The sequence below is a fragment of the Sardina pilchardus genome, chromosome 15 (genome assembly GCF_963854185.1).
Source record: "Sardina pilchardus chromosome 15, fSarPil1.1, whole genome shotgun sequence".
In the NCBI taxonomy this organism is placed as follows: domain Eukaryota; kingdom Metazoa; phylum Chordata; class Actinopteri; order Clupeiformes; family Clupeidae; genus Sardina; species Sardina pilchardus.
This window is the reverse complement of record NC_085008.1, coordinates 15,255,354-15,282,635: the sequence shown is the minus strand read 5'-3', so window position 1 is coordinate 15,282,635 and position 27,282 is coordinate 15,255,354. Positions and strand designations below refer to the sequence as shown.

The window sequence follows — 27,282 nt, the reverse complement described above, 5'->3', positions numbered from 1 at the left end:
CCCAAAATGACCTATGCTGATGACTGCATGCTAGCACAACTGATTACACTCTTTGGTATTGTGGTCTCCTGTCTCAAACGGAGTCAAGGACAGTTATTAATTGTTTACGGCCTGTGATGGCCTAATATTTAGGTATGTGGTCTACTGTGTTTGCCTTTTGTATATTGGGTCAACATCAGTACCAAAGGTGATCATGATGAGATTGACCAGGTTTGATCAAGTCTAAAGATTCTTCACATTTGCAAAATATACCCAACTTTGCTGCATAAGATAGTGAAGATCACCTATTGTGATTCCCATCAGGAATTATACAGGGATGTTATGTTGTGTTTTCAACACACACCATGCCTTCTTTGGAATTTGAGTGATTTGAGGAAGGCATGTGAGTGAGAAATTTGGAACAATAATTGAGTCTGAGCATTACGGGGATCAGTTATCATCAGTTTGGCACAGCTGAATAGGAAGAGTGCATATTAATGTAATAATATCCTAGTCTTGTGGTTCTCAACGGGTGTGCTCAGGAACACAATGCATTTTTGAACAGGCTTATGAAAAAGGTTGGAGGGGGATTTTTTAAATGAAATAGACAGTAGGAGGATTAACACATCAATGACGGCTTCTTAATTAAAATTGATTTCAGGCAGAGCTTGTATGAAATGTCGTAGGCTACCATTCTCAGTTTGATTTCATGTGAAGCTGAGATGTGTCTCACAACTCCTTCTAGGCAAGCTTGTCATAATAGTTTACGATTGTTAGGATATGTTGCAAGTTCTGGATTTAGATTTTTGTCTGCTCTAGCAGCAAAAGAATCATGTCTAGAGACCAATCTGAGGAGTGAGAACTCTCACAACTTTGGCAGCATACTGTAGCACCCTTTCCCTTGTCAAGCAATGAAATAAAAAATCCCCTTTTGCAATCTGTGAATAATGTCATAACCTGGCCTTCTTTTGTGCTCTGCTCATGATCACTTGTATGGAAAAATATGGGCCTAAAAATATGAGCGAATGATGTCTCAGACATTCATCATAATCAGTCACCATAAGTCAGTGTGCCTGGGCGCTTTGGTTTGACTTCAGGTGTGCCTTAGCCCCAAAAAGGTCGAGAACCTCTAATATATGTGGCCTGTTTGTTTTGAAGAGACTCTGATGAAGGCCTAGTGCAGAAACGTCAGCACATTATCGTCAAATAAAGTGATGATACCTCAGTATTCAGCCCTTAAAAAGCTGCACCTGCAAAAAAATCAAGGTGTGTGAGCAGCACAAACGGTCAGGCACACTAAAGCTATTTACATTTTAAACAAAGCGCTGCAATTCCAGTCAAGATGCAAATCACAGAATGGTATTTCAGAGTAATCCATTTTTGGGCATGGAAGCATGGCTTGCTTAAATGTCAGGTGGTTGCAACCTTAGCCTAGTATGGTTCTGAATGCATGCTTTGGAGAACAAATCATGATCTTTTATGTAAAAGTTATTTTGTTTGTAGGGTTAGGGAAGGTGGAGGAACATAGCAAATTCTAGAACACTGTCATGACATGATATTAGTGGATGGTTGTCGAAAGGAAACATCTTGTACACTCCAGGGTGAAGACTAAAGGGAAATCTCCTTTTTGTTTTCTTTTCCCAAATATCTATTAGTTTGTGTCCAGGCTGTAAGCCTTACGATTCCATTCACTCTGCTAACTGTGGACACATGGTGCGCTCAGGAGGAAAAAGCCAAGCTGTCCATCGAATTCAGAAAAGCATATCAAGTGCTTTACTGAAGATTTAGAATAAACCTTGTCCAGAAAACTTAGAAGCAGAACATGCCACACAGGTGGACCCCAAATATGGACAATGCCCCACAAAGGAAATGAACTCAGGCATGAAATGTGAAAGGTATTCAGTCAAGGTATTTCTGGAAACATAACTACAAAACAAACATTTTGTGCCAGCAAAGTGGCATAGTTAAGCGCTCCTAAATGGCTTAGTCTTTTTATAGTGCTTGTGAACATTCATTTGCTTATTATCGGTAAAGCCTTTTTTCCCGAAGACAAAACATTGGTTATTTGGCAGTGGATTTTTGGTACCATTTGCCCTCATTACTTCTCTCTTGTTCCCTGAAGATATAATTCACAGCCAGTTAATCACACAAGCACAACTTACACAGGTCTCCTCTGTTTCCACTTTGTCATAGAGAATTACAATGAACACCTACAGATTTGTAACAACTAACAGTTGATTGATGTGCTAGATAAGTGCGCTGATATAAGAATCAACAGTTACAACTTTACGCACAGTACTTACGCAAGACACCTGTTTATCTTCCTTTTGTGTACAGTTTGAGACAACTGTTGATTAATTATGGACATCGCTCTGGGAGTCTGGACTTGCCTGTTTCTTCCCACTGAGTCTCTCTCCTTGCAAGGACACAGTGGAAGATACTTGTAGGAGTACTTTGCATTCAGTAGTAGTAGACATGCTTATGACTGTAGCTTTTCAGGGAGCTTATAATCGTCAAAAAGATATTCAGGATATGTACTTGGCCTGTGAGCACATTTGAAGTCATGGGGATGGTATGTTTTTGCAGCTGAAAAGTTCCATCCTGATTTTTTAGGGATGAATTCCATACCCCCCACCCCGCCCTGCCAAAACATAGACTACATATTTTCAATTTCACGACTTCAGGTATGTAAAAAATCACTAAGGGATCACAGTGCACCGTAACTGCTGCATAATATAAATATTGTGTCATATACATTTAATAAGTAAATATTTTGTATTGCTACAGTGCACTTGTATGTTGTCTGTAGGCAAAACATGCTTGGCACTTGGCAATAATTATGTCCTGAGATATGATATTATAAAAAATATTCTGGAAAAGAATTACTACCCAATAGTCTGGATTGAAATACAGTGTCACTATGTGTAAACATCATACACTTCATCAAGTGAGCAAGGTCTCTTGCTTTGTATACACCTTGTCATATACTTTGTCACTGTCATGAAAGACCTTGACAAATAGAGCAATTTCATTTCATTATACTCTTCAGTGATGCATAAAGTACAACTGATTAAGAACAAATTTTCAATAACCGCATAAAAGTGCCTGAAAGTGAACCATAAATATCCTTGTTAAGTTTGTTGTTTTGGTGCCCAGAAAGGAAGCTGAAAGCCAAGGTGCCTTGTGGTGATCTCACCCACTGTTTGATGATGAGAGTCAACTGTTTTGGCATTATGTAACACCTACATAAGGTATTGGCAGGTTTTAAGTTTCTAACCGTCTGACCACAAAAATTATGGAGTGTTTTGCAGCTAAGGAGCTTGTTAAGAGTTCCTGTGAATTCTGGAGTGTATTTTTAGTTCAGGCCCTCTGGTACATGGTCCCTTTCCTCTCTAAGAAGATCAGGTCTTGCAATGTTTATATTGCACTTTTTATGGTTGGTCTGCTGAAAATCTTCCAGAGGTGTGGAATACAACAAACACACAGGAATCACCATATGACTTGAGTGGGCTGGAGAGGAGAGTGAAGGAGCATGTGGGTGTGTTAGTGAGTGTGTGTGTGTGTGTGAGAGAGAGAGAGAGAGAGAGGGTAAGAGAGTGTGCAAGATAGAGAGAGAGAGGAAAGGAGGGAGGGAGGGAGGAAAACAGAGCAGGAGGGAGGGAGGGAGGGAGACAGGAGAAATAAAAGACAGAGCGCGAGAAACAGCACAGCGGATTAATTCCTCCCGGGCTCACCATGTATCTGCAGAGTGTGGCCGTGATTTGCCTCATTGCTGTTTTCCTCGGCTCCCTGGAAGGTAAGGCAGCGTTGTCCGTCTGCGCTGCGCTGCGAGCTCGCGCCCCTGCTGCTGTGTGAGTTTGTTAGGTTAGTGTGATGGCGAAGTGAGGCTGCAGGAGGAGAGAGAGAGAGTGAGGAGACAGATTGAGAGAGATGGAGAGAGGGACACAGGCCAACATGCTGACAGCATGGACACTGGAGGGATGCAAACAGAAGAGTAGCACAGGGAAGCATGCATCTCAAATGAGTGCTTGTTTAGATGCTTCCAGTGCATGCTGCTATATGTTTATAATTTCAGTGTTTCACCATGCAAAAGGAAATAAACAATAGAACGCAAAGCAAGGTATTCTCTGGAGAGCTCGTGTTCAAAATGAAGTCTTATCACAAACTGCTTTCTAAAAGTGTAACCTGAATCTTTGGAATTCTGCATGATGAAGTCTACCTGCCTGCTGCCTGTTTAAGAACTGTTATCTGCATGCTTACAGTGGAGTAATCGGATTTCATGGACATTATGTGCACGAATAGAGGAATGTGTGTTTCCGTGTGTCACTTAGGGCCTGTTATCAATATCACGAACAATGTTGTAGAGAATTTCCTATTCAAACAGAACAAATGTGACGTTAATATGTTGAGGCAAATTATCCCCCACCAGATATCCTGAGGAGGGTGTCGTGTGTGAAAGTGAGATCCAACACTCAATACCTCAAACTGAAGTTGTTATGTGAAACGACACTGTTTTCTGCATCCCCGTGTGTCTTTTTGAACAGGGAAAGGTGTGCAGATGCAGCGGGATGTTCAATGCTGCATGCAGTACTCTGAAGGGAAAGTGCGGACCAAAGATGTGCTGAGGTTTGAGGAGCAGACAGAAGGCCCAGACTGCAGCATACAAGCAGTCATGCAAGTATTCCAAGCATCCAGGAGTGATCACCAGACATGGAAAATATTCCATTGAATGCCCCAAGGCATCGCTATCTATTTCAGATCTCATTATTGAAAAAAAAAGAAAAGAAATCTCTACTTGTTAATTGCGTCCAGTGCCTCAAATAGTTTGCAAAGGAATGTTTTCTGCCCGTGTTTTATGGGGGAAACGTCTAAGTTACATAAATTCTTGAGGATACTGTGAACAGATGCCCTTTTGTTGCATTTCTCTTAATTAAAACGGAGTTTAAAGGATTACATCAACTTTTTGACATGCTCTCTCTGCTGTGCAATGTGAACAGATTGTACACGAAGAGGGCAGTGAAGTGCGCTGACCCGAGGGACCGGAAAGTGCAGAGGTTGCTCCGGAAGCTGAGGCAGAGGCAGGCAGAAAAGGCACATCGGACCATGTGGCTGCACCCGCACATGAATCTGCCCGTCATGGCGGAGGTAGGTGACATTTAGGATGGCATCACATCACTCAAGCTGCTTGAGCATTCCAAACCCGCATAGTCACTGGAAAGACTGAGATATCACTTGGTGTGTGTGTGTGTGTGTGTGTGTGTGTGTGTGTGTGTGTGTGTGTGTGTGTGTGTGTGTGTGTGTGTGTGTGTGTGTGTGTGTGTGTGTGTGTGTGTGTGTGTGTGTGTGTGTGTGTGTTTATGTGTGTGTGTGTGTGTGTGTGTGTGTTTATGTGTGTGTGTGTGTGTGTGTGTGTGTGTGTGTGTGTGTGTGTGTGTGTGTGTGTGTTAGTTTATTTATAAATCAAATTAGTTGCTCACACCTGCTACCTATGAAGAGGTGTCAATACAGATGTTGTCATAGGAACAACAGTATGTTTCATGCCTCTGTTTCATATGAGAAAATGTGAAATGTACTATATTACAAACATGTTTCCAATGAAACCTTTCATCTTTCTCTCCCTGTAGCCAAAATAACTGCCCACAATATGAACCATTCCTCAGAGCAGCCTTCTGACTCTGCAGACTGCATTGATCATTGCTAACTGCTTAGAGGTACAGTATGTAGATGCAGTGCTACCATTACCAAACACTTTGATATTTTGGAGGGGTTTTGATATGTAGTGGAATGTCTTTCAAACTGACTGTTGCTGACTATGCCAAAGTATGCCTCTGAAATATCTGTATCTGGAACTGGTCAATGAACATTGGCAGTTACATGCTGAATCACAGAGTTAGGGAGGGGAACTTGTCTTTGTTTAATAACATATATGGCTGATACATGACTGTTAAACACGAAAGATAATCATTTATATAAAAATGTAACCTTTAAAGTGTTCTGTGCTCTCATTTCCTGTTGTATGTATTGCTATATTTTATACTGTATCAAAAAGTTATTCTTTGTTTGTGACGGAAATGTCTGTTGTCTTCATAATAAAAGTTTTCCTGTTCTTAATATCAGAAAATAATAACTGTTCCTGACTTCAGAAGTAATACATTCCTTACTTCACTAATGATACAAAAATCATAGTTGAAAGGTATAGTTTGTAGTTGTGATTGGGAAAATGCTTTATCCTATTTAAGTCAAATTGTCATGTCCACCACATGTCCTCTATTCATGTGCCTGTATGAAGTGACTGTAGCATGCACAGTGGCCAGACATATGCATTTTCACATGTATTACGTTTGCAGAGACAGCTGTTTTAACAGTGTTGTTGCATTCTTCCCTGTCTGCATTTGTGTTGAACAGGGCTTGGTTTCAATTTAATGGAATTGAGATCAAAGCATTGTCATCATCATCTGTCATGGCCTTCAAGTCTGTGGAGCATGCAGAAAGTATTTGAAAAGCTGGTTTACTTAGGTAACTTAATATGCTGTAATTTAAGACATGGAAAGCACAGATGTAGTTGCAGTTATGGCTTAAAGGTATAATGTCCATGTGGTATGCAAGGAATGTGAATTTCACTGTTAAACATCACGTTTATGTAATAAGGACTAGGCAATACATAAAACAGCATTGATTATAAACCATCAGTTCTTAATTTTTGACATTTATTTTGGATACATCTTTCATACACCCTTCAAACAAAAAATGTATTCCACTGCCACAACCCACTTTGAAAGAAAAAGAAAAGTCCTCACACAAAAATGAGAACAGCATGTGGTCCCAACAATACACTTCAAAATATGTGAAATCCCCTTAACAATGTATGCATTTGTGCATGTGGCGTCTCTTTTAGAACAGATAAGGTCGTAATTTAATATACCAATTGTAATGCCAAATGTTTCTTAGCCCCGGTGGAATTCCGTGGCTCACATGTCGAGTATATCCTGGCCAAGAAACGTTTTAAAACCTGAAGTGAATGATGGCATCTTATACTTACAAAAAGGAATTATGAAGAGAGGAATCCACATACCTCCCTCCGGATCGAGGGCACTTGTCTGAGTGCCCACGTGGAGTGGTCACGCCCTTTAGAGATCCTCAGCTCTTACAAGACGCCCCAGAGGATATGAACAACAATGTAATACTTATATCAAACACACATAGCATCAGAAAAGACAGTCAATGGCTGCACTACAAGCACTTGTGGACACTCACATTAGTTGTGTCTACTGTTATATTGTAAACATGGCATCAAAATACCTCCGTAATCCGTCGTTCAAGAAATCAACAGCCAATAACCAAAAAAATACTTTCACATCTAAGTTACATTCTATAATCTTGCTAAATCACCTTTCCAACTACAAACACAAGGGCAAAAATGCCATCACTAGGATGTTTTCAAAATCCAACTCTGACCAACCATGCTTTTACGTTCAATCACATGCCCATGATTGGAACACAAAGCTATTCATATCAGTGCTTAACAGTAAAATGTCAAAGGCAGAAATAAACATTGACTCACCCAAACAGTCTGACTATAAAAAGGCAACAGTCCATTAATACATTTTTTTTTAAAGAACCATTTTTTTAAAAGCACATCTATAATAGAATACTTGAAAGGAAGTGAACCTAATGAGTTCTCTTCTGGGACAGTTTGGCCTTTAAAAGCCAGACTCTGGCCTTTAGTAACAACTCATAAAGTATGCAGTAGATTACCACTAAATAAAATAGCTGATACTCTTCTAAGAGATTATTGAGCAAGTGTGATTAAGTTAAACCACAAACATGAAACAGCGTATGTAAAAAAGTGAAGATATATAAACAAAAGCCATTTAAATTGTATTAATACCAGAATCATCTTATTAAATGTACCAGTTTTGTTTTGGTTGTCTGGTTTGCTGAACATTCAACATTCGCAACAAACTTAAGATATTATATAATAATGGCAGGGGTTTTTTTTACATGCCTAACTAATGAGCAAATACTGAGAGGTAGATTTATATCAGGAACAAATGATTTACAAGCACACTGTTATCCACTGTAAGACAATATGGTTTCCAAATCCAAATAAATACGGGGTTGAGAATAAATAAACAAAATAACATTAAATTGGTCTCAAATGGGTGTTTTTAACAATAACACTCATAGGGAATATGTATGATTCTGTCTGTTCCTTGTTGTCTATGGTCTGCTCCTCTTTACCTACAGTACTTTCCCATTCTATTGTCATGTCGTTATGTTCCCCATGACAACAACTCTAAATCAGAGCTAATCGGGGGGCAGGAGTCCTAACTGTGAGGATGTCTCTCTTCCCTCCTTTTTCTTTCACATGGTGGTCTCACTGTTGTGATTCTTCGCTGTATCGTTCTCCTGGGAGATGAGCTGGTAAGGTTTCTCATTCTCCTCGATCACCGAGTTTCCGATTTCTATGTCCTGCGACTGAAGCTCCTGCCGTGAAAGGTGCTCTACGATTCCGGCCCCTATGGAGTCTCCTAGAACGTTGGTGGTGGTTCTGAGACGGTCCCTACACACAAACAGCATTCAGTAAGTCACAACTACTCTGAAACAGTCTGCAAGCACCTTACCGATTAAACCATTCAAGCACTGACCAATTAAACCATTTAATCCAAAATCATTCCTACACAGTCAACACTCCATGCTAACAAAATAGTTCTTATGTTGCCATTACAACTGTTAATAGTCTGTTTGGAAGCTCTTTGTAGGAGTGAAAGGCACAAGCATTTTGACACACTCTACATCATGCACTGATAACCTTTCAAGGCACATTTTCGCTGCCACTCTCTCTGCCTCAATGTGACATTTAGGTTGACTTACAGGAACCAATCCACGGCGATAATCAACGTTATATCATCCGTGGGCAGTCCCACCGATGTCAATACAATCACCATGGTTACCAGGCCAGCTTGAGGGATGCCTGCTGCTCCAATGCTGGCAGCCGTTGCTGTGATACTGAAAGAGAGTGCCGCCATTTCAGCAATTAAAACAGGCCGTCTGAAGTACTGTATCAGTCATAAACCCAAAACAATGTAAAATGTATTGATTATCCTTAATTGTTCACCTCATGTTAAGCAAATGCTAGTAAGGCATAAAAAGTTATAATATAACTAGGCCTACCTAATAAATACCTATATGTAACCTAAATAATCAAATTAAATGTCCACTTTATGTTTTAATTGAAATGCTTAATTCATTTTCTACTTCAACTACCTGATGGTGAGAATCTGACCAAAGTTGAGATCCATGCCATTAACTTGAGCAATAAAGATGGCCGCCACTGCTTCATACAGTGCGGTGCCATCCATGTTGATAGTGGCACCAACAGGCAGCACAAAGCGCGTCACTCGCTTATCCACGTGATTGTTCTCTTCCAGGCAACGGAAGGTGATTGGGAGGGTTGCCGAACTGACAGCGAAGGAGAAGAAAACAGAGTTCCGTTACATTACAGATTCAATGCACACCTGTACATTTGTGTTCTACTTATGTCATACAAAGAGAAACTTAAAGAATAAGCATAGCACAGGAAAATTCTACAAATTATGAAAGTATGAGTTCTCAGAAAATGAGCAGGAATTGTGTACCAAAAAGAAACATCCTGTGGAGACTACAAATAGTTGTTGAACAACCTATAAAGTGTGGTCAAAGCTAGTTCATGGTGCCTCAAATGTGTAAAACGCCCAGAGGATAACAGCATGTGCAGCTTGTCTGCAGCTGGGGCATGTGGCTGGCTGTGCGCCCCACCTGGAGGAGGTCCCCAGGGCGGTGATCAGGGCCTGCAGCAGCCCTGCGATGAAGGTAAACGGGTTCCTCCGCGTCACCAGGAAGTAGAGCAGCGGCAACACAAAGAGGCCGTGGATGAGCAGCCCCACGATTACCGACATGGTGTACATTCCCAGCTGTCCCCCCACCTGGACCAGGTCCTTCATCTCCACAATCTTCCCCGCAATGAGAAAGAGGATTCCCACAGGGGCGTACCTGGCAGACGGGAATACTGAGTGACTAAGGCCAGTGCATTCCATTGTATACAATGCATGTGAATGGAGATGAACTACAGTCTATGTTTACTGTGCTGTAAGATCTCTGTCCAAATGGCAGAAGCACAAGCTGGACTAGTCCATAAATGTATGACATGCCTATGAAGTATTGGGACAGTGTCAAGCTAAGACAGCAACATGAATTTGAAAGGCATATATGGAGATGATGGAATACTCAACATGCGCTTTACTCGACACTTAACACTTACCAGATGATGATGGCCACTAGGCGCATGATAGCATCATTGAGGCAGTCAAAAAACTCGCGCAGGACCTGGCCCTGCTGTTTCATGCTCCCGATCACCAGGCCGAAGCACATGGAGAACACCACCATGCCCAGGGCGTTGACCCCGTTGGAGGTGCCACCCATGGGCACCAGCTCCTCTACCGTCTCCTGGATGGTCTGAAGGACTACGCTGTCGTTAGCCTGGAGGTCTGTGATGGTGACGTTGGAATCGGTCATGTTGATCGAAATGGTGACATTCTTCGTGGAGATCAGTTTCTTGTAATTTGTCTTGTACTATAGAATTAGAAAAAGATGAATATGTCAGTAAAGTAAGAAAGACTCAACTCATCTGAATCTCAAAGAGCTGTAAAAGAGTTTGTCAATGATTCATTTCATTAGATTATTAACACTGAATGGTAAAACATAGGGTTGGTTCACTTAGCTAGCATTAGTTATAAAAACATTTTCTCTACCTGTTTGAAGCAAGCTTCCACCAAGTTTGGAGGGAACATATTCCTATCAAACAAAAAACAGACCAAGAATGCAATGATCCAGTAATTGAACATCACTTTAACCTACCTCAATTTGCTTTTCACACAAATCACACTTTTCAAAAGGCAAGTACACATGAAAAACTGCCTGGCCTACCTGATGAGGTCCAGAAAAGCATCTGCTGCCTGCACTGGCTCAATGTTGCCACTAGATGGCACTGGACTATCTCTGCTGCCTTTTCCGGGTCTTATGATGATCACCATAACAATTCCAATAAACACAGCAATGAAGGTCGTAACCATGTAATACACAACAGCCCGCATTCCCATCTTCCCTGATGCTTTGCTGTCAAGAGAGGATATGCCTGGAGGAGTCAACACAATACACAACTCAATGAGAAAGACACTCGTTTATGGGAGTGGAGCTCAAATAACATTCATAGTACGTGAGGAATGACAGTGAGGTGGTGGAGTGAACAACTAAATAATGGTTACAGTTGACCTCAAAAAGATTGCTTAAAGCATTTTAAATAAGAACATCATTAACTTTGCTCATTTGGAAACCAAGCATTGGCACATGTGTGGTATGTTATTATGTGTATGTCGCAATGCTCAGCGGGGTGTGTGTTATGTTGTATATGAGGAGAATGTTGTATCTGCATGCTGTGCGGGTGTTGTATATGATGATAGGTACATATGTATGTGTATGTACTGTAGGTGAACTGAATTTGCACTGGTGCTTTTCATACATGAAGTTCCTGACAGAAAAACAAAGATCTTTGCCAACAGCACTTTTACAGTGTTAAACTGAGGGAATGTGCTTGTGAACCTGTGACCAGGCTGGAGATGATGAGGGGCAGGACCAGCATCTGGAGCATCCTCATCAGCAGCTCTCCAGGGAAGGAGAAGTACTTGATCTCCCTGATGGACAGCTTGTATGGACGCAGGGAGAATCCCAACGCGACCCCTGCACAGAGATTTTGACATTTAACACAACCTGTAAGAACGCATATTCAGGATGCCTTGTGAATGCACATGAGTAAGTCAGTTGATCATGTTTGTTACTGTATGTGACACTCAAAAGTGATTTAGTATTAGTATATAGGCATATTGTACTATGTTTGTGTATTGTTGCATGCATATTGATTTGACTTATAATGACTCATGTATAAGTCCACCATGCCATTACTTCTCTAAAAAGGATTATTATGTGTGCACATTCAGAAGCTTGATTAAATGATATATCATTATGGGTATTTAGTTACAGTATATTATAACTTTTTATGCCTTACTAGCATGTGCTTTACATGATGTGCAAAACCTGGGCCTAAAGATGGCCGTATGAAAGGGCAACAATTACTTCATTGCATGTGTGTCAGTGTGTGTGTGTGTGTGTATAGGTGCGAGTGTGTGCTGATTGTCCGTGTGTGTGTGTGTGTGTGTGTGTGAAGTATGAGTGACACACGTGACACAAAGTACCTAGTGCAACTGCAGCCATGGTGAAGAGCACAAAGGCGTTGCGACGCAGGAAGGCCCTGGCGCTCGCTCGGGTGATGGAACACATTCTGCTGCGGGCGGTGGACGCGCGCTTCTGCACAGCCTTGCGGAGGTGCCGTAGGCCTCGCTCTGGGCACTCAGGCTTGTCCGAGTCCTCGTTCAGAAATAGGCTGGCGCTGGTCGGGGGCTTCTCATTCATAATCAGCTCCAGCACCTGGTCCAGTAGACAGGTTTCATGGGAAACTGCAGAGGGCAAACACATATCATGACATGGGATGCAACAAGTATTCTACACTCTTTACTATGACTGGGTTACCATGACTACTTGCTTGCTTTTATTGACACATCATATGCAATATATTTGTGCTACTGCAAGAATGTTATTATGCATCATACGCTGTCCAACACACATACATTTTTGTTATCTTTATCTTCATGTATACTGTAAACCATAGATGTCTGAAATGTTATATCATATAAGTAAATCTGCTTTCCTCTAATCCCTTTGCACTTATAATCCTCTGTTCTGAAGAGTTATGAACAAGTTTCTCTCAAAAACTTGCTCAAAATCGAATTTCCCCAGACATCTCCATAAATATTGATGGAAATACTTGCTTATTATGCTGATGAAATTTCTTAAAATTCACACAGCTGTAATGTTTTATCAAAGGCAACATGACGAGAGCATGTGAGTTTCTCTTCATCTATGTGGGAATAATATCTATTTGTGAGGTTAAAATAAAAGTGACATCTCTGTGAGTATCTGTAGTACATCTTTCTACATATTTGCATAATTGCATCATTTACATGCCACTTACAGCATACATACCCCATAAGTGGCTCTACTAAATAAATAATGGTACATGCACATTAAATGTACATTTCTATATTTTAAATCATGTTTTTCTGTCTTTGTGTATGGATTTTTTTTTTCTATATTTGTGACTCCAGTCCTGTAAACAGCAGCGTAACTCATGCCTTCTGTTCAGAGCGGAGGTGCCAATTGTATACAGAGTGTTTCTCTGGTGTGCTCGCCATTGCCAATTCTGTTTCAGACACCCAGCCGAGGGGTATTAATGCTGCATGAGAGCCCCACTGGAGACCGCTGTACTTCAGTCAGCTGTGGTCTCCTCAGTTCCCTCGCCAAAGCAAAAGCACTATTAACACCAGAGTGTGCATGTGTGAGGGAATTGTAGCATGCGTTAACGCAGATGAATGATTGTCAAATGCAACAGGGTACTGCTAGGAAACCATGTTGACCAGTTATGATAAATAATCTTTCTTCAATTCAACTATACCCCCAAAATAACTATAGTGTTTGACATCAGTTATTAAATATCTATAGCCTAACATATCGGCACAATAAATAGTTTTAATTCATTGCAGGGAAAATGTGTCTTGTTTTATCAATCTCAAAACAAGTGCCTTATAGCTGCAAGTGCTTCAACTCAACACACAAAAGCTACCCCTACTGTATATAACCCAGCTATGCAGCTGTACAAGTCCAATCCTATTGTCACACCACCAAACACTACCCATTACCACGCAAAGAGTCTGTACTCACCACTCATGATGTCACTGTAAAGGCAACTATGACCAGAACCAGGCAGGTGTAGTAGCACCTGTACTACCAAGGTGAACAGTGGCGAGACTCTAAGGACCTCATGAGCTGATACATGTGAGACCATCACCTGTCTGACCTTACCTTCAGAAGTGTCCCCCGCCACCATCACCCGCCCCCAAAGCTACCCTGTCCCCTACTGAGAACAGATGCTAAGAATGGACACTACAAAGGCTAGGGGTAGTCCTGTGAAAAAAATAACCCAATTCCTTGTTGTCACTATAGCCTATGCTGCTGCTACTACTACTGCTAGTGACAGCCAGCCCTAAGAGACATGCTGATGTCAGTGGGAATAGTCTTGCAGATATTTAGCAAAAATGAAACTGCTTCAATTTTCCAATTGCCTACAGTAGGCTATTGTGATATAAAATTAATTTAAGAAATGTATTGAAATACACAAAAACACCTCTTTATAGCAACATATTAGACATGCACATACAGTAGCCTATCCTACTTTCCACAGAAATTTCAAAGACAAACATGCACAAAAATAAGGCTATAGCCTAACCAAATGCGCTCCCTACGCCAGACAAAAACACCATCAACAACAAACAACAGTAAAGTTATTAAATTATGAAATTATTATCATGCATTGAAAATGAGCCCAACCAGTAATGGCATAGCCTAGTTTACCACATACCCCCTATTCAAAAGTGTCATCCGCCGTGCTTGAGCAAGTTTGGAGCCTATTTCTCACCCGATGATGTTCTCAGTCAGTGATGCAAAGAAGATGATAAAGTCTGCCTTTTCTACTTCCTCGTGTGCCGTTTTTGAGGAAGAACGATTTCCCTCACTCTCACAATGTAATTTATATGACGAAAACCCGCCTCATACGCGAACAGAGGTCTGCGTGGGAAGGATAGGTTAAGGACTCTTCAGGCGAGAAGAAAAGCCACCTGCTGCCCCTCAGAAAAAATCTCAACAGCGTCCCGCTAAACGTAGTAGGAGGTGTTGTGCTGAAATATTATGATGATGATGATGGTGATGATGATGATGATGATGATGATGATGGATTTTTCATAAATTCAGCAGCTCATTGTTTTACTTTAAAATGAAATGTCCTTTAATCAGTTTCAGATCATTGATCCGTGACTACAATATTTAACAGACAATCCAATCTCTTTGCAGATTTAATCGTTTTCTTGGGTTCTAGTTCTAGAACTAGTAACAAAATGCAGATATGGTGCTCCTATTACCATGACAACATACCCTCCTCCAATTCCTTGTTAGAGCAGCTCAAGGGATACACATATTACTGACCTTCACTGCCTCTCTGCCCACTCCTCCACCTACACATGTCTTAGGCCCTTTTGCCGCCAGCCACCCTGTCAGCCACCCCCCAGTATGGATGTGCTATAAAACTAAGCTTATCAAAACAACTGTTTGCAGTCCATTGACTTATAGGAAAATATAGACCTATTTTGTATTTTGACCTACATCTTAGCCTATCCAACCGCAATCACTAGGCTATAAATTAGTTTAAGCAGATTTAAAAACATATAATGTATAGCACTCTTTTCAGTAGAGACAAATGTCAAATGCTCAAGACAAAGTAAGGTGAAGGCTACAATATAATATGTCCCATCATGGTGCTACTGCTTGCATGAGCCACTCCTCTAAGCCCCGCTGATGTATTTCTTGTTTCCCCTTGACTTCCCTTTCTCTTCCCTCAAAAGATATAAACCTCATGATATGGAAGTTATATCAGAGTGTTCTGATCTGTTATTGTCCATCTAGTAAACAGGAGTTTAGTTTTGCTGTCTATGGAAAAAAAATGGCCTAGAAATAATGTGATCAGCAATGCATATGGTAGAAAACCTGAGAGGAGGTAGACCTACATAAGTGCATAAAATAACATTAATACGAAAATAAAGTTGCTGGACATCTTAGCGGCATCTGTGCTCTTAGCTCTATGTTGAATCCAAACCAATTCATAATTTCAGCAGGTGATTATTGTGATGGTGGAGAAGATGATTTTGATTTTGATGTTGGGCCAAATCCTGAGAAGACCAAGATGGAGCGCAAATGAGGTTTTGACAACAACTAAAAGAATGCAACCCTGCATTATTATGATTGAAATATCTGCATCACATGTTGGTACAGTATGGCTGCCATTTCTATTGCCTGCTGATCTCCCTCAGTAAACAGAGTGAGTGTGTGTGTGTGTGTGTGTGTGTGTGAGAGAGAGAGAGAGAGAGAGAGAGAAACAAAATACCTGAGATGAAGAAAGAATGCTGCAAAAATAATCTCAGTGCACCATTTTAGTAAAACAAGTACCTGATGTACTGAATTGAGTGCACAATCTAAATTTAGAGCAAGATTTAGTAAAACAAGCGCACAATTTAGTAAAATGAGCACATACGTCAGTAAAACAAGTGCACTTTCTCGCCAACATTTCTTGAAATGACTCCTCTGAAGTCCCATATCGATGATTAATTGATTAATATAAGGGATTGTTCACATTTGGCATGGAAATCAAGGCTGTAGCCATGGTGTCAACATTCAGGTGACCAAATGTGCGTTTTTAATGTCAATGAGGGTTGACCAAATACCTTAGCTATAATTATATGAACATAGATCTGTGCATTGGTGAAGATGAGTAAAGATACTGTGGCCAAAGTGGTAAATATTCGAAAAACGGTTCTTCATGTGCTTTCTGCTTTGTGGTGCCATCTGATCATCATGTAACTATTAATGCATTCAGATATAGTCTAACGAGAGAGGGGAGGCTAAGGCAGTAGTTTTGGTTTAAATATTGTTTATATAAGATCATGTACAGCACAGTATGCCCCCTCTCCCCGAATGACATAAGACAATAGCTAACAGTATCTTGTAGTAGCTGGTAGTTATAAGCTCTACCCTATCAGGACACTGATCAAATGCTACAGGAGAGGATAGGGTGAAGAGAGCAATGTGCAATTTCTCAGAAAAAAATTACCAATTTGTTCAATGCTTTTTATCAACTGGTACTTCAAAATGCCATGGTAGTCTACAATTTTCACAGTAAAGGCTCAAGAGGGGATTTATTGTGCAAGGCAAGTGTTTTCCCGGCTTTCTCTCTTCTCTGTGCTTCTTCTGCACTCTCTATTTAACCATTTAGCATTTTTACAGTTTGTAACAAGTGATTATTTTGGACTCCAAAACAGTGGGTGATACTAGCATTATATTTTATCTTGATAGGGGGTACATTTGGAGCATTTCTAAATATTGGGGGGACATGTCCCCCTCAAATATGATTATAGCCTTGATGGAAATGCATTGATAGAATGTGTGCATGTGTATGTGCATGCTGTAGATTGTAAGACCATGGCAACAACAGCATACTGATAAAACAGGAAGCAAAAGCAAAGAAATGGTGTGAAACTCCCTTAATGCAAGTACAAAACTACAAAATGGGTCTCATGGAAACATAGGACAATAATCTACAACTGAATTGATATGTCACAGTCTACATGAAGAAACACGGCGATAACAGCAGCATCACTATGGAAACAAAATTACTCTGCCAATGTGTGGGAGGTGTGAACCATGTATGATCCACATTTAGACATAATTATATGCTTGCCCTCTACAACAAAATGCATAGTGCTCATTTACACAAGTTTACACAAATTATGAAATTACTAGTCATATGGTGACGTATTTTTCATGCTGTCCAGGGAAATGTGTCAAACAGCCATAAATGCTGGGTGAAATTCAAGACTCTTTTCCTCAGTGGTTCCATGTTGGTGGAATCAGTTGCCCAGCGCTCGCCATTCCTCTTGATAGTTATGGGGCTTGCAAGAGGGGTCTAAAGGCATATCTGTTCAACGTTTATTAAGAATTTCTTATGCGTTATGGTTTGTATATTAAAGTATTGGTTTATTTTCATGGCTTTTGATTGAATCGGCATTGGTGTTTATTGCTATTCTCCTTAATATAGTCTTACCAACTTTTTTAATTGTTTTTAAAATGGAAGTATTGTATTGTTATTTATGTCACTTTGGACAAATTGTGTCTGCCAAATCCCATAATCATAACCATAACCATAAATAATGCTTAGATGCAATACCAACTTGCCTAAAACATAAAACAAGCTGATATAGTTTGTTGCATTATACACCTTCAAATGAAGTGCAGGTATTGATTTGAAGATGTGTTGTGGTTAATGTATACAAAACATAAATCTTATTCTTTTTTTATTCATTGTTTCTAAACCTGTTTTGCTTGCAAATTTAAGACAAACATATAATAGCACAAACATTTACAGACATGTTTTGATATTTGTTTTGTTCCATTTCTTTCCCCAAAAAATGGGGAAATGGTCATGAAATAGTCGTGAGTGCTCATGCAAACCTGCCTCTTTGTTTAAGCAAGTGGAATGAGGCATGGTTCCCTTAGGCAGCAAAACGATGCAGCATCAGAGAAGACATGCGGCTCATTCATTAATTTCACTAGCAAGAGCCCAAAATTACAATCTAATTCTAAATCAGTGGTGAAATGCATCTAGTGTGAACATATCAATCTACTGTATATGCTCCACTATATAAGTTTCACCACATGTTGAAAGCTGTAATGATGGATCTTGATCTGTTCCCACAGACATTTGCTCATTTAAATTACAGCATGTTCTCTAATGGATTATGTTAAGTAGCCTTTGTTAACATAGTCATGGCAATACATCCCATCACTATCCCACAGGATGGTGTTGTACGAGGTGTTACTGAATGAATGAAGATTCCAATAGCCATTCTCCTGACGCTATATGTTTGTGTACACTGACTGGGTAGGCGTGTGTAGCGCAGGTTAATTGCTATTCATAGCTAAGAGGAGAATGTTACACACATATGAAGTTGAAAGGAAACCATTTGTTTTTTGTTGTCTGCCAACATTAGGGGATGAAAGAGGATATTCTCCTCATATCAAAATAACTGTACATAGTGAAAGGTCACCCAATGGATTCCATGCTTTGAAATGTCACCTGATTACTTTCAAGCTGATGTGATGATACGGGAAGGCTTTTTAGAGCCTTAACAGTGAATGGGGATCAAATGGACTACAAATGCAAAACATACAGACATGGCTAGGTGAATACTGTAGCCTACATCTGTGCTAGGCATAGAGTAACAACTGGATACTTTATTTTCAATGAAACCTATGTTTGAAGTTTTCACTCAAACGACATTTTGAAGATTGTTGAAATCAATGCACAAAATGAGACAACATTTAACTAAATCATTTTATATAGTCCATATATAAAAATATACAATCAAATGTCAAAATGGGAGTATCAAAATGGTTGATTCTACCAGTAAAAGATTGCAGCAAGTTCAGGTAAATCAGTTAAAGAAAGGACACTTACAAAAGAGAGCCAGTGTATAGTGATTGAAATAAAGATAGCCAGTGTGGCCAGCTCCCAATTGAAACATCAAAAGTAAAACAAACTCAAAACAAGAATTATATGGACATAAAGAAACAAGTTTTCCTCAGAAGGGTATGATCAACATTGTATATTATTACAGTTTTGGAATTGAATGGACAGTACTTGCATTAAATGCATAGATTCATTAGAAGATAATGAATCTCTGATAATTCCATGCACTTAGAATGAAAAAAAAAGCACTTACATACATGAAGAACACAGACTTGGTGTATAAAAGGTTGACTGAGATTGGGTCAACTATACTGTTCATTTGATGTGTGGAGCCAGTCAAATCAGCCACATAACGCACACTGAACACAAAGTGTACTAGCCTATACGTTTATGAAAAATGGCACATTGAGGAATGTTGTGCTTGTGTTTAAACTACAGGTATGCTTTTGGGACGATCAAATCCTTCCTGGCTGACAAGTGTCTGCTGTTAGATTACGATATAAATTTTCCATTTTGTCATTTGATTTCTCCCAAGTGTATACAAAAACAAAAGAGCAGAGGACATGGTCTGTGAAAATCATATCTCTTGGTATTTTGTGAGTTTGGTTTGAGCAAAGTTAAAGAAACAGTCAACACTGTTGTGATATCCTATTGTTATTATAACATGACATTTAGGGAAAAAGTTCTTTAATTAGTGTTACTGATTATATGTATAAAAAACCCCGAAACAAAACAAAAATGAAAAATATTAGAATGTGTAAGTAATCACGCACACAAAAAAAATAACGGTCAGAGAGAGGCAACTTTTACAGTAAGCTCTAATACCTTGTCAGAATGGCTTTGAACTTTGGCATATGCAGAGCTAGTTGTTCCGCACACATGAAATAATTTTTCATGTGATTTCACTCATGCATGTGATTTCTTGTTCCTTTCCTAAAACTCATAATTTCTAGCCTCTGCATCCAATTCAGATCCAATTACAGCTGGCCACATAATTGTTTGATTAAAATCCCCTTGAATGAGAGTGTGCTTGTTTGCCGTCATCCTTACATCATAGCATTTCTGACAGCGCTTTCCAGTCCCTTCCTGGTCACCAACAGCCGCACCACATCTTCATTCTTCTTGGTAAGTTTTTTGCGAGCTTGGTCATGAGTCACCACCGTCATGTCCCAACCATTAACCTGTTGGTAAACAATGAATACTTACTACCAACATACAGTTAAGGTCAAAATGATTAGCCCCCCCTGTGAATTCAGACATAATCCTTTATTTATACATGAAAATGACCATTTCCAGAAATGTGCCTAGTTTATATGATTACAAAAGAGCAAAGACAGTATGCCCACAAAGTTTGATGATAATGTTTTACTCATGCTCTGATTTGTGACAAGAAAAACAAAAATTGACATGTTCAAAATTATTAGCCCCCTGAATAGTCAATAGTGTAGCCTTTCTTTGCTTTAACTGACAACAACTTCTTTGAATAATCTTTTACTAGGTTGGCACATATATCTCTTAAGCACTCTTTAGCTCCAGCTTGTCCAAACAGCAAGGTTTTCTTCTATGGACTCTTGCTTTAAGCACGTGCCACAGATTCTGAATGGGGTTGAGGTCTGGTCTCTGTCTAGGCTATTCAGACCTTGATTTTGGTATCCTTTGGGGCGTTTTAAACCACTTTTCACTATGCTTTGGGTTATTATCATGCTGAAGGACCTGGTGGCAACCTAAACCTAGATTAAGAGCAGACGTCTTGATGTTATCCCTCAAAAGGTCAACATAATCTTTCTTTTTCATGATCCCATGCACCTAAACAAGGCTCCCTGTGCCTGAGACAGCAAAACAGCCCCATAACATGATGCTCCCACCACCATGCTTCACTGTGGGAACTGTATTTTTTATGGTTGTAGGCCTTCCCTTTTTTCGCCAAACGTAGGCAACATCCATGTGCCCAAACAGCTGCAGTTTAATCTCATTGGACCAAAGGACAGTTTTCCAAAACTCACTTTTAGCTTTTAAATGTGCATGGGCAAAGTTCAGTCTGACTTTGAAGCGCCCCTTTTGGAGTAATGTTTTTTTGAAGGCCTCCACAATAAAAAGCCCTTGCTACTGTCTTCCTCAAGACTTTAAGGTCTCAAGGTCAGCAACTATCATTTTGGCGGATGTTCGGGGATGCTTGCTAACATCCCTGATGATCTTTCTCTCAGACAGATATTCAAGTGCCTGCAGGCCTGTTCCTTGAAGTCTTTAGGTAAACAATCAATGCTGATTGGATGTTCAGGTGTTGTCTGGACATTAACTGACTGCAAAGGTGCGGCTTGAAAGGTGACAGGTTGGTCGTGTGTGTTTAGAAGCAAAAAAATCACATGGGGGCTAATCCTTTTGACCACTCCACTTTTCACACAAATTGATTAAGCATTCCTAATAATAATATCAACACTCCAAAATGCACCAGATTCTACACAATAACACTGGCGAATGTTTGATTTTTAAAATTTTATCAGGGATGAAAAACTTAGGGAGAATTTTAGAGTAATGTTCCAAAATGTCAGGGGGGCTAATCATTTTGGCCTTAACTGTATATAGGAAGTTATATATAATTATGTGTGGACATGAAAGCTGGTATGTAGCAGCACCTGGTGGACAAATTGCACTTTAAACAATGAATGCATAATAACATGCCTTAAAGGTAACCCATCGGTATCAAATCAATGAATGACGTCTCCAAGACATTAATACGCCGATGTGTCTTTTTGGGATTGTGGCTCGTAGCATAGCAATATGAGCTGGTTACATGGAAATATGTTCACTTAAAGCTTTCCAACCTGCATTACTTTGTCTCCCATCTTCAGACCTGCCACTTCTGCTGGTCCTCCTGGTGTTACTCTTGTTACATAGATACCCTGACAAAACAACACGTAATAATCATGAAACTATACAATTAGGCTATACTTTAATTTCTTACTTCACTACGATCTGCGGTGCCTTTAAGAGGACTCCATTCTCACCACTGTAATTCAGTGATTCATCGATTGGTTATCAATGGGTGGAGTCAACTCTCTTACAAAGACCCAACGAATGCAGGCAAAATGTAGTCTATTAGTGCATCATTGTTACTAACCCATCTGCTGAAAAAAAGAAAACATCAAACCACCACTGGAGTGACACTCAGAACTTTACCTTATCGCTCTTGTCCGCAGAAAATGGATTCTGTCCTGGATCCTGATCTATTCCTCCTCCAATACTGAAGCCCAAAATCAAGTTGTCACCCTGTCGTAGTTTGACTATTTCGATTCGTTGCTGGAAAAAACAATAAACCAAATGAACTTCAATAATCGAACTGAAAGCTAACTACAACTACTAGCATACTAAACTCAATTTACTTGTTATAAGTAAAGCGCGACGCTGTGAATGAAAGCGTAAAACACGACAATGAAGAAACGCATCTCACCACACCTACTTTTAGGACTAGTGGCAAGGAAAGGGAAAAGTTAATCGGTGGGTACCTCGATACATTTCATGCAATAGTCAGTAAATTCAGTAAAAGTCAGTAAAATACTTCAACACTAACTTAATACTAGGTTCGTCCTAGGCCCTTGCAGAACTTTGCTGACAAGTCGAATAAATAATTAGCGACAAGCTAGCATGCGTAAGTTGATTGAGCCGCTTTTCACGTATTTCCCCAAGTTATTAACAAGGTAAGCTTTAATCTAATGTCAGAAGTCACAACTTGTTATAGAAGCTAATAAACAAATTGAACTGAAAATAATATAAATGTTAACGTCACTGTGAATTATGTTCTTAAAAATGCTAACATAGCTTACCACAACAGCAGTAACCGGCTGGCCAGGCACGAAAGACATTGTTAAGTTCCTAGCTTGTTGACGTTGACTGAAGTTCCCAGATGAATAAGAATTCCACAAAATGGCAAATAAAACAATTTTAGTTGATTCTCTCTATGTAATGCAGATCTTAAAGCCGCATGCGTTTGTAACAACAGCTACGGGCTACACTAATGTCCATTTATCACAGCAAGCAAGATAAGCTAGCTCATTCTCTGACTTGCTATGACATGCTAGTTTGCCAATGGCTGGGATGATGATGTCATACATACTCAGGTCACTTTTCTTTATTTGAGCAGCCAAGTTTAGAGCTATTCATGTTGTTTAGTGTTAACGTTAACGGTTTAGGCTACTGCATTGCCCTATGACATGGACAGGTTTGCTTTCCTTAACTTTTAGATAGGCATACATTTGTTATAAAATGTAGCCTTAATAAAAATGAGATAGTCTAGGCCTATAGGCCTTTATGTCAAGATATAGGCCTACTTCACATTATAGCATAAAGTTGAAATAAATTGGCTTAGACTGTAGTTGTTTCAAATACAGTTGGCAGATGCCAAAAATAAACACAATAAACATTAAAATATCTACACACACCTTGTTAGTGCCACAGGCATGTGGTACAAAACTCACCACTAGGTGGCAATATAAGCCTATCAACCTAAATTGTGTAACATGCAACTGTCCTTTTATTGTAGCCTACTTGAAGCAGAAGGCAGTGAAAACTAATAGCCTTATAATAGCTTATATAAAACTGAGGGAAGAAGCATGAGAAGAGGAACTGGAAATCTTTGTAGTTCCTTTATGTAAAACAGACAATAAATCACTTCAGTTATCACAGCTTAATCCTATTTCTATAGCAACGACAATAAGAAAATAATGTGTTAATTACTGACATATCAGAGTTACAGATAATAAGGACAATATATATTTAAATACCACAATTACAAATTGATATGTATCACCATATTAGAAAACATAACTGTACATTCAAGAGGGGCACGGAAAAAGATTTACATCCAAGATATGACTACTCTGACCACTTCCATTCCAGAATGGTTTAATCAGATATACACCAGCAGGTTCCCCCATTAATATCCTGGGGCAAAAGGTGGTGGTGGCAGGTACTCTGATGGCAGTGACTGCTCCGATTTCGATACATCACCAGAGGACTGGCTCATTTTAGATGAGGGCTTAATGTCAGAAGACTCTTCTGGAAGCACTTCATATTCATTTTCAGAAGCGATCTTGTTTCCATTTTTGCTTCCTACACCTGGGAGGGGTAGTCTTTGCACATCTACGTCATTGATCTCTGCATACGTATGCTCTTCCGAGGCCCCTCTCATCTTCTGAAACTTCTTTCGTAACTGTGTAAGGTTGCTAACAGATTTTGCCTCTTGTGCTTTCGGTTGGTGCAGATCCACACTTGGCGCACCAGGCTGAGTCAGTGGCCCTTCGTTGCATGCTGCCTTGGTGTCACCTAGTCCATTGATTCTGGCACATGGCTGCTCCATTTTGAGATCCAAGGAGTCACGCGCAGGTAGCTCTGGTGGGTGGTCCACTTGTATGTTGTTGACACAAAGTCTTTTCCTGGGTAGTGGCACAGGCTTTGCATCTTGAACCTGAATGTGAAATGACATGACACACAACAAATGACTTGTATATTTCTCCAATACAGTCACCAGTCCACTGAATGGGGAAAAAAACATACATCAGTGAAAGAGAAATGTCCATACCACAATCTGGGCACTTAGTGCCCCCAGTTCAGCCTCAAGACAGGGGTAGAGTCGAGGGGGGCCACATGAGGCAGGTACAGAAGATGGATTTGTACTCTGATTTGGGGCGTCATTGTTAGTTGTAGTTGACCGGTAAGGAAGTGCTGGTGGAATGTCCTCGGCTGCAGGGGGTGAAACATTACTGTTCCACTGAGGGGGGCTTGGTGACACTGCACTGGGGCCATGCGTCGGAGGACGTTTCTTGACAAAGAGAAGTTCAGCATAATCAACCTTGTCCTTTGATGCCTGTGAAGGGAATCAATATTTCTGTCAGAACCAGTCCAGTGAGTGAGAATAGAAATATGGCATTTTCACACTAGACCTACCTGTCCACAAGCAACTGTAATTAATTCATTGAAAGGAAGAATAGGAACCCTGCGATGATAAGCAACTAGGTCCTGTATAGACTTGTGGCGAATGCTCTCTCCTACAATCATGTAGTGGTTATCTGGCAGAACATCGATCATAAAGTGCCTGCAACGGTCATGAGCTCTGCAAGTGAAAATTAGAGCAAAACTGATGTGTAACCAACATGTTTTTACATAGCTATTTTCCTTACATAAAATACAATACCTTTTATTGTTAGGACACTAGAATATCAAGGACAACAGAACAATCGGCTGACTAAATGTGCTCACTTACTGATATGACAGAGTGTATCCGATTCTGCTCTCACTGACTCTGATTAAAAAGTATCCTGGTGGTTTGGCAGACAGAAGGTCCTCTGCAGCCCTTTGACATAATTCATCCACAGCTTAATTAGTAATTGTATATAATGGTAATAATGTTTCATTTATTTTTGTATCTGTACCAGAGAAAATTATTTATGAATAATAATAAAAACATAAAAAGGGTTTACTTTCTGGTTATAATGCCATGGAACCAGTCTGGAACGATTCCATTCTGCAGAATATAACCCAGCTGATACCCAGAAAACCAGGCAACAGCTGCTTCATGTTTCTCTTGTGATGCTCCATCCATAGTCCAAAGACCTGGTAACTGCACATTGCTGATTATTAAACTAGGCCTACTATCTCCTATAATTGTAGCCTATTAGATTAAGCAGAACCTGCAGCATCTAGTAATTAATTCAGTACTCACTTTTAATTCAATAATAATTAGAGGACCACCTTATAGGCCTATCGGTATCCGGAAATGTTGTAACTGACATAAGTAAGCTACTGTGTCATTTTGTATTTGTCATGTAGGACAAATCTATGCCTACTGTAGTAGCCAAGTTAATCTTTAACCAATAGTTACAACAGTAACAAAACTGCAAAGATTTGGCTACAAACAATGACTACTAGACAAACTTCCTTGTGGGCAGAGGAAAGCTTAAATACAAATAAGCCATAGCAGCGCGTATAACCTATACAATTTGACACCAGAAAATGGGCTACAATAAGGAAATGCCATTTGCACGACGTCGAGCAGTAAAATCGAGCAGTATTCCGATATTAAGATAGCCTACCTATCTTGTTGGCTTACCTGAGATCATTTATTCGCTACCTAGATGTTAGAAAGTAGGAGCAGAGGAACCGAACAACACGACCTTTGCATCAGCTATAATTTCATTCATATAGATAAGCTAAACTACTTTACACAGGTAAACATTAAGAGACGCACCTGTTACCTGAGGCCACTCTGCTGTGCTGCGATGTGCTCCAACAGGAACTTAGCTCCGTCTTAGCCGCACAGGGGCGGGGAGTGATTTGATAAACAGCTTCCAACACGGTGACGGTCAGGAGGTAATTACTTCCCTTTATAAAAATGAAAGTCCATTTGTCACGTTTACTTTTGAGGATAGCTAATAGTCCACCTGACAATGAAGTAGGCTACAGTAACGAGCAGGCATAAGTTAAAGGAGACACTACTGCTATGTTTGCACGAGGTGACACCAAAGTTCAGTCCCCAAGTCTCTGTTCCTAAACGTTCATTTAATTTTCTCTGGAGCTGAGTCCTGTTGCACCAGTTTCGTTTGCCACAAGGAGTAGGCTAGGAGGTAGGCCTAATCAGTCCATCTACTTTACCTTGACCTGACATTTACCTAGGCTACCACATTCCAACCCCTAAAATTCCCATGGACACTGTTAAAATCACAAAACACAAGATTGCCTGACAGTGTAGCGTTAATTTGCTTTTCTCTTAAATACAAAACTGAACTGCTGACACATTGAAACACTTTATGTGACAGATTTCATATGAATATTTCCTTGTTTGGGGTAGGCCTATAAAGTCCATTCAAGTAACACTGATTAAGACAAGGTAGGCTATATTAATATGGCATATTCCCCAACCATATATAGCATCCTATATACATATTTCAGATAAAAAATGACAGTTAACATGACCAAATTGACTTTTAAAGAATTTAAACTGACATGACACACAAGCCCAACTGCCAGAGACA

The 27,282-nt window shown here is 39.9% G+C and overlaps 4 protein-coding genes across 6 annotated transcripts; 1 reads left to right on the top strand and 3 right to left on the bottom strand.

Moving 5' to 3' along the window:
- The first annotated feature begins 3,664 nt into the window (after positions 1-3,664).
- On the top strand, positions 3,665-6,090 carry ccl44 (chemokine (C-C motif) ligand 44). Its single transcript, XM_062556222.1, has 4 exons — positions 3,665-3,775; positions 4,524-4,653; positions 4,977-5,124; positions 5,604-6,090. The coding sequence occupies exons 1-4, from the start codon at positions 3,715-3,717 to the stop codon at positions 5,610-5,612; spliced, it is 348 nt and encodes a 115-aa protein (XP_062412206.1). The 5' UTR covers positions 3,665-3,714; the 3' UTR covers positions 5,613-6,090.
- Positions 6,091-7,952: 1,862 nt separating this feature from the next.
- On the bottom strand, positions 7,953-12,483 carry slc1a6 (solute carrier family 1 member 6). The gene is made up of 9 exons (XM_062555974.1): positions 12,267-12,483; positions 11,617-11,754; positions 10,945-11,152; positions 10,770-10,812; positions 10,280-10,590; positions 9,778-10,011; positions 9,247-9,441; positions 8,854-8,988; positions 7,953-8,542 (listed from the first exon to the last, which is right to left on the bottom strand). Exons 1-9 carry the CDS (start codon positions 12,481-12,483, stop codon positions 8,344-8,346), a joined length of 1,680 nt encoding a protein of 559 aa, XP_062411958.1. The 3' UTR covers positions 7,953-8,343.
- A 6,626-nt stretch (positions 12,484-19,109) lies between these two features.
- tax1bp3 (Tax1 (human T-cell leukemia virus type I) binding protein 3) lies at positions 19,110-23,335 on the bottom strand. Its single transcript, XM_062515588.1, has 4 exons — positions 23,080-23,335; positions 22,436-22,555; positions 22,081-22,158; positions 19,110-20,439 (listed from the first exon to the last, which is right to left on the bottom strand). The coding sequence occupies exons 1-4, from the start codon at positions 23,116-23,118 to the stop codon at positions 20,305-20,307; spliced, it is 372 nt and encodes a 123-aa protein (XP_062371572.1). The 5' UTR covers positions 23,119-23,335; the 3' UTR covers positions 19,110-20,304.
- Positions 23,336-23,890: 555 nt separating this feature from the next.
- On the bottom strand, positions 23,891-27,160 carry hsh2d (hematopoietic SH2 domain containing). 3 transcript variants are annotated; one of them, XM_062515580.1, is made up of 6 exons: positions 26,499-27,160; positions 25,732-25,871; positions 25,515-25,604; positions 25,199-25,364; positions 24,834-25,118; positions 23,891-24,719 (listed from the first exon to the last, which is right to left on the bottom strand). In XM_062515580.1, exons 2-6 carry the CDS (start codon positions 25,851-25,853, stop codon positions 24,189-24,191), a joined length of 1,194 nt encoding a protein of 397 aa, XP_062371564.1. In that variant the 5' UTR covers positions 25,854-25,871; positions 26,499-27,160; the 3' UTR covers positions 23,891-24,188. The 3 variants fall into 3 exon arrangements, with proteins under 3 accessions (XP_062371564.1, XP_062371567.1, XP_062371566.1); XM_062515583.1 differs by having other exon boundaries at positions 26,506-26,550; XM_062515582.1 differs by having other exon boundaries at positions 26,361-26,518.
- Positions 27,161-27,282: the final 122 nt, after the last annotated feature.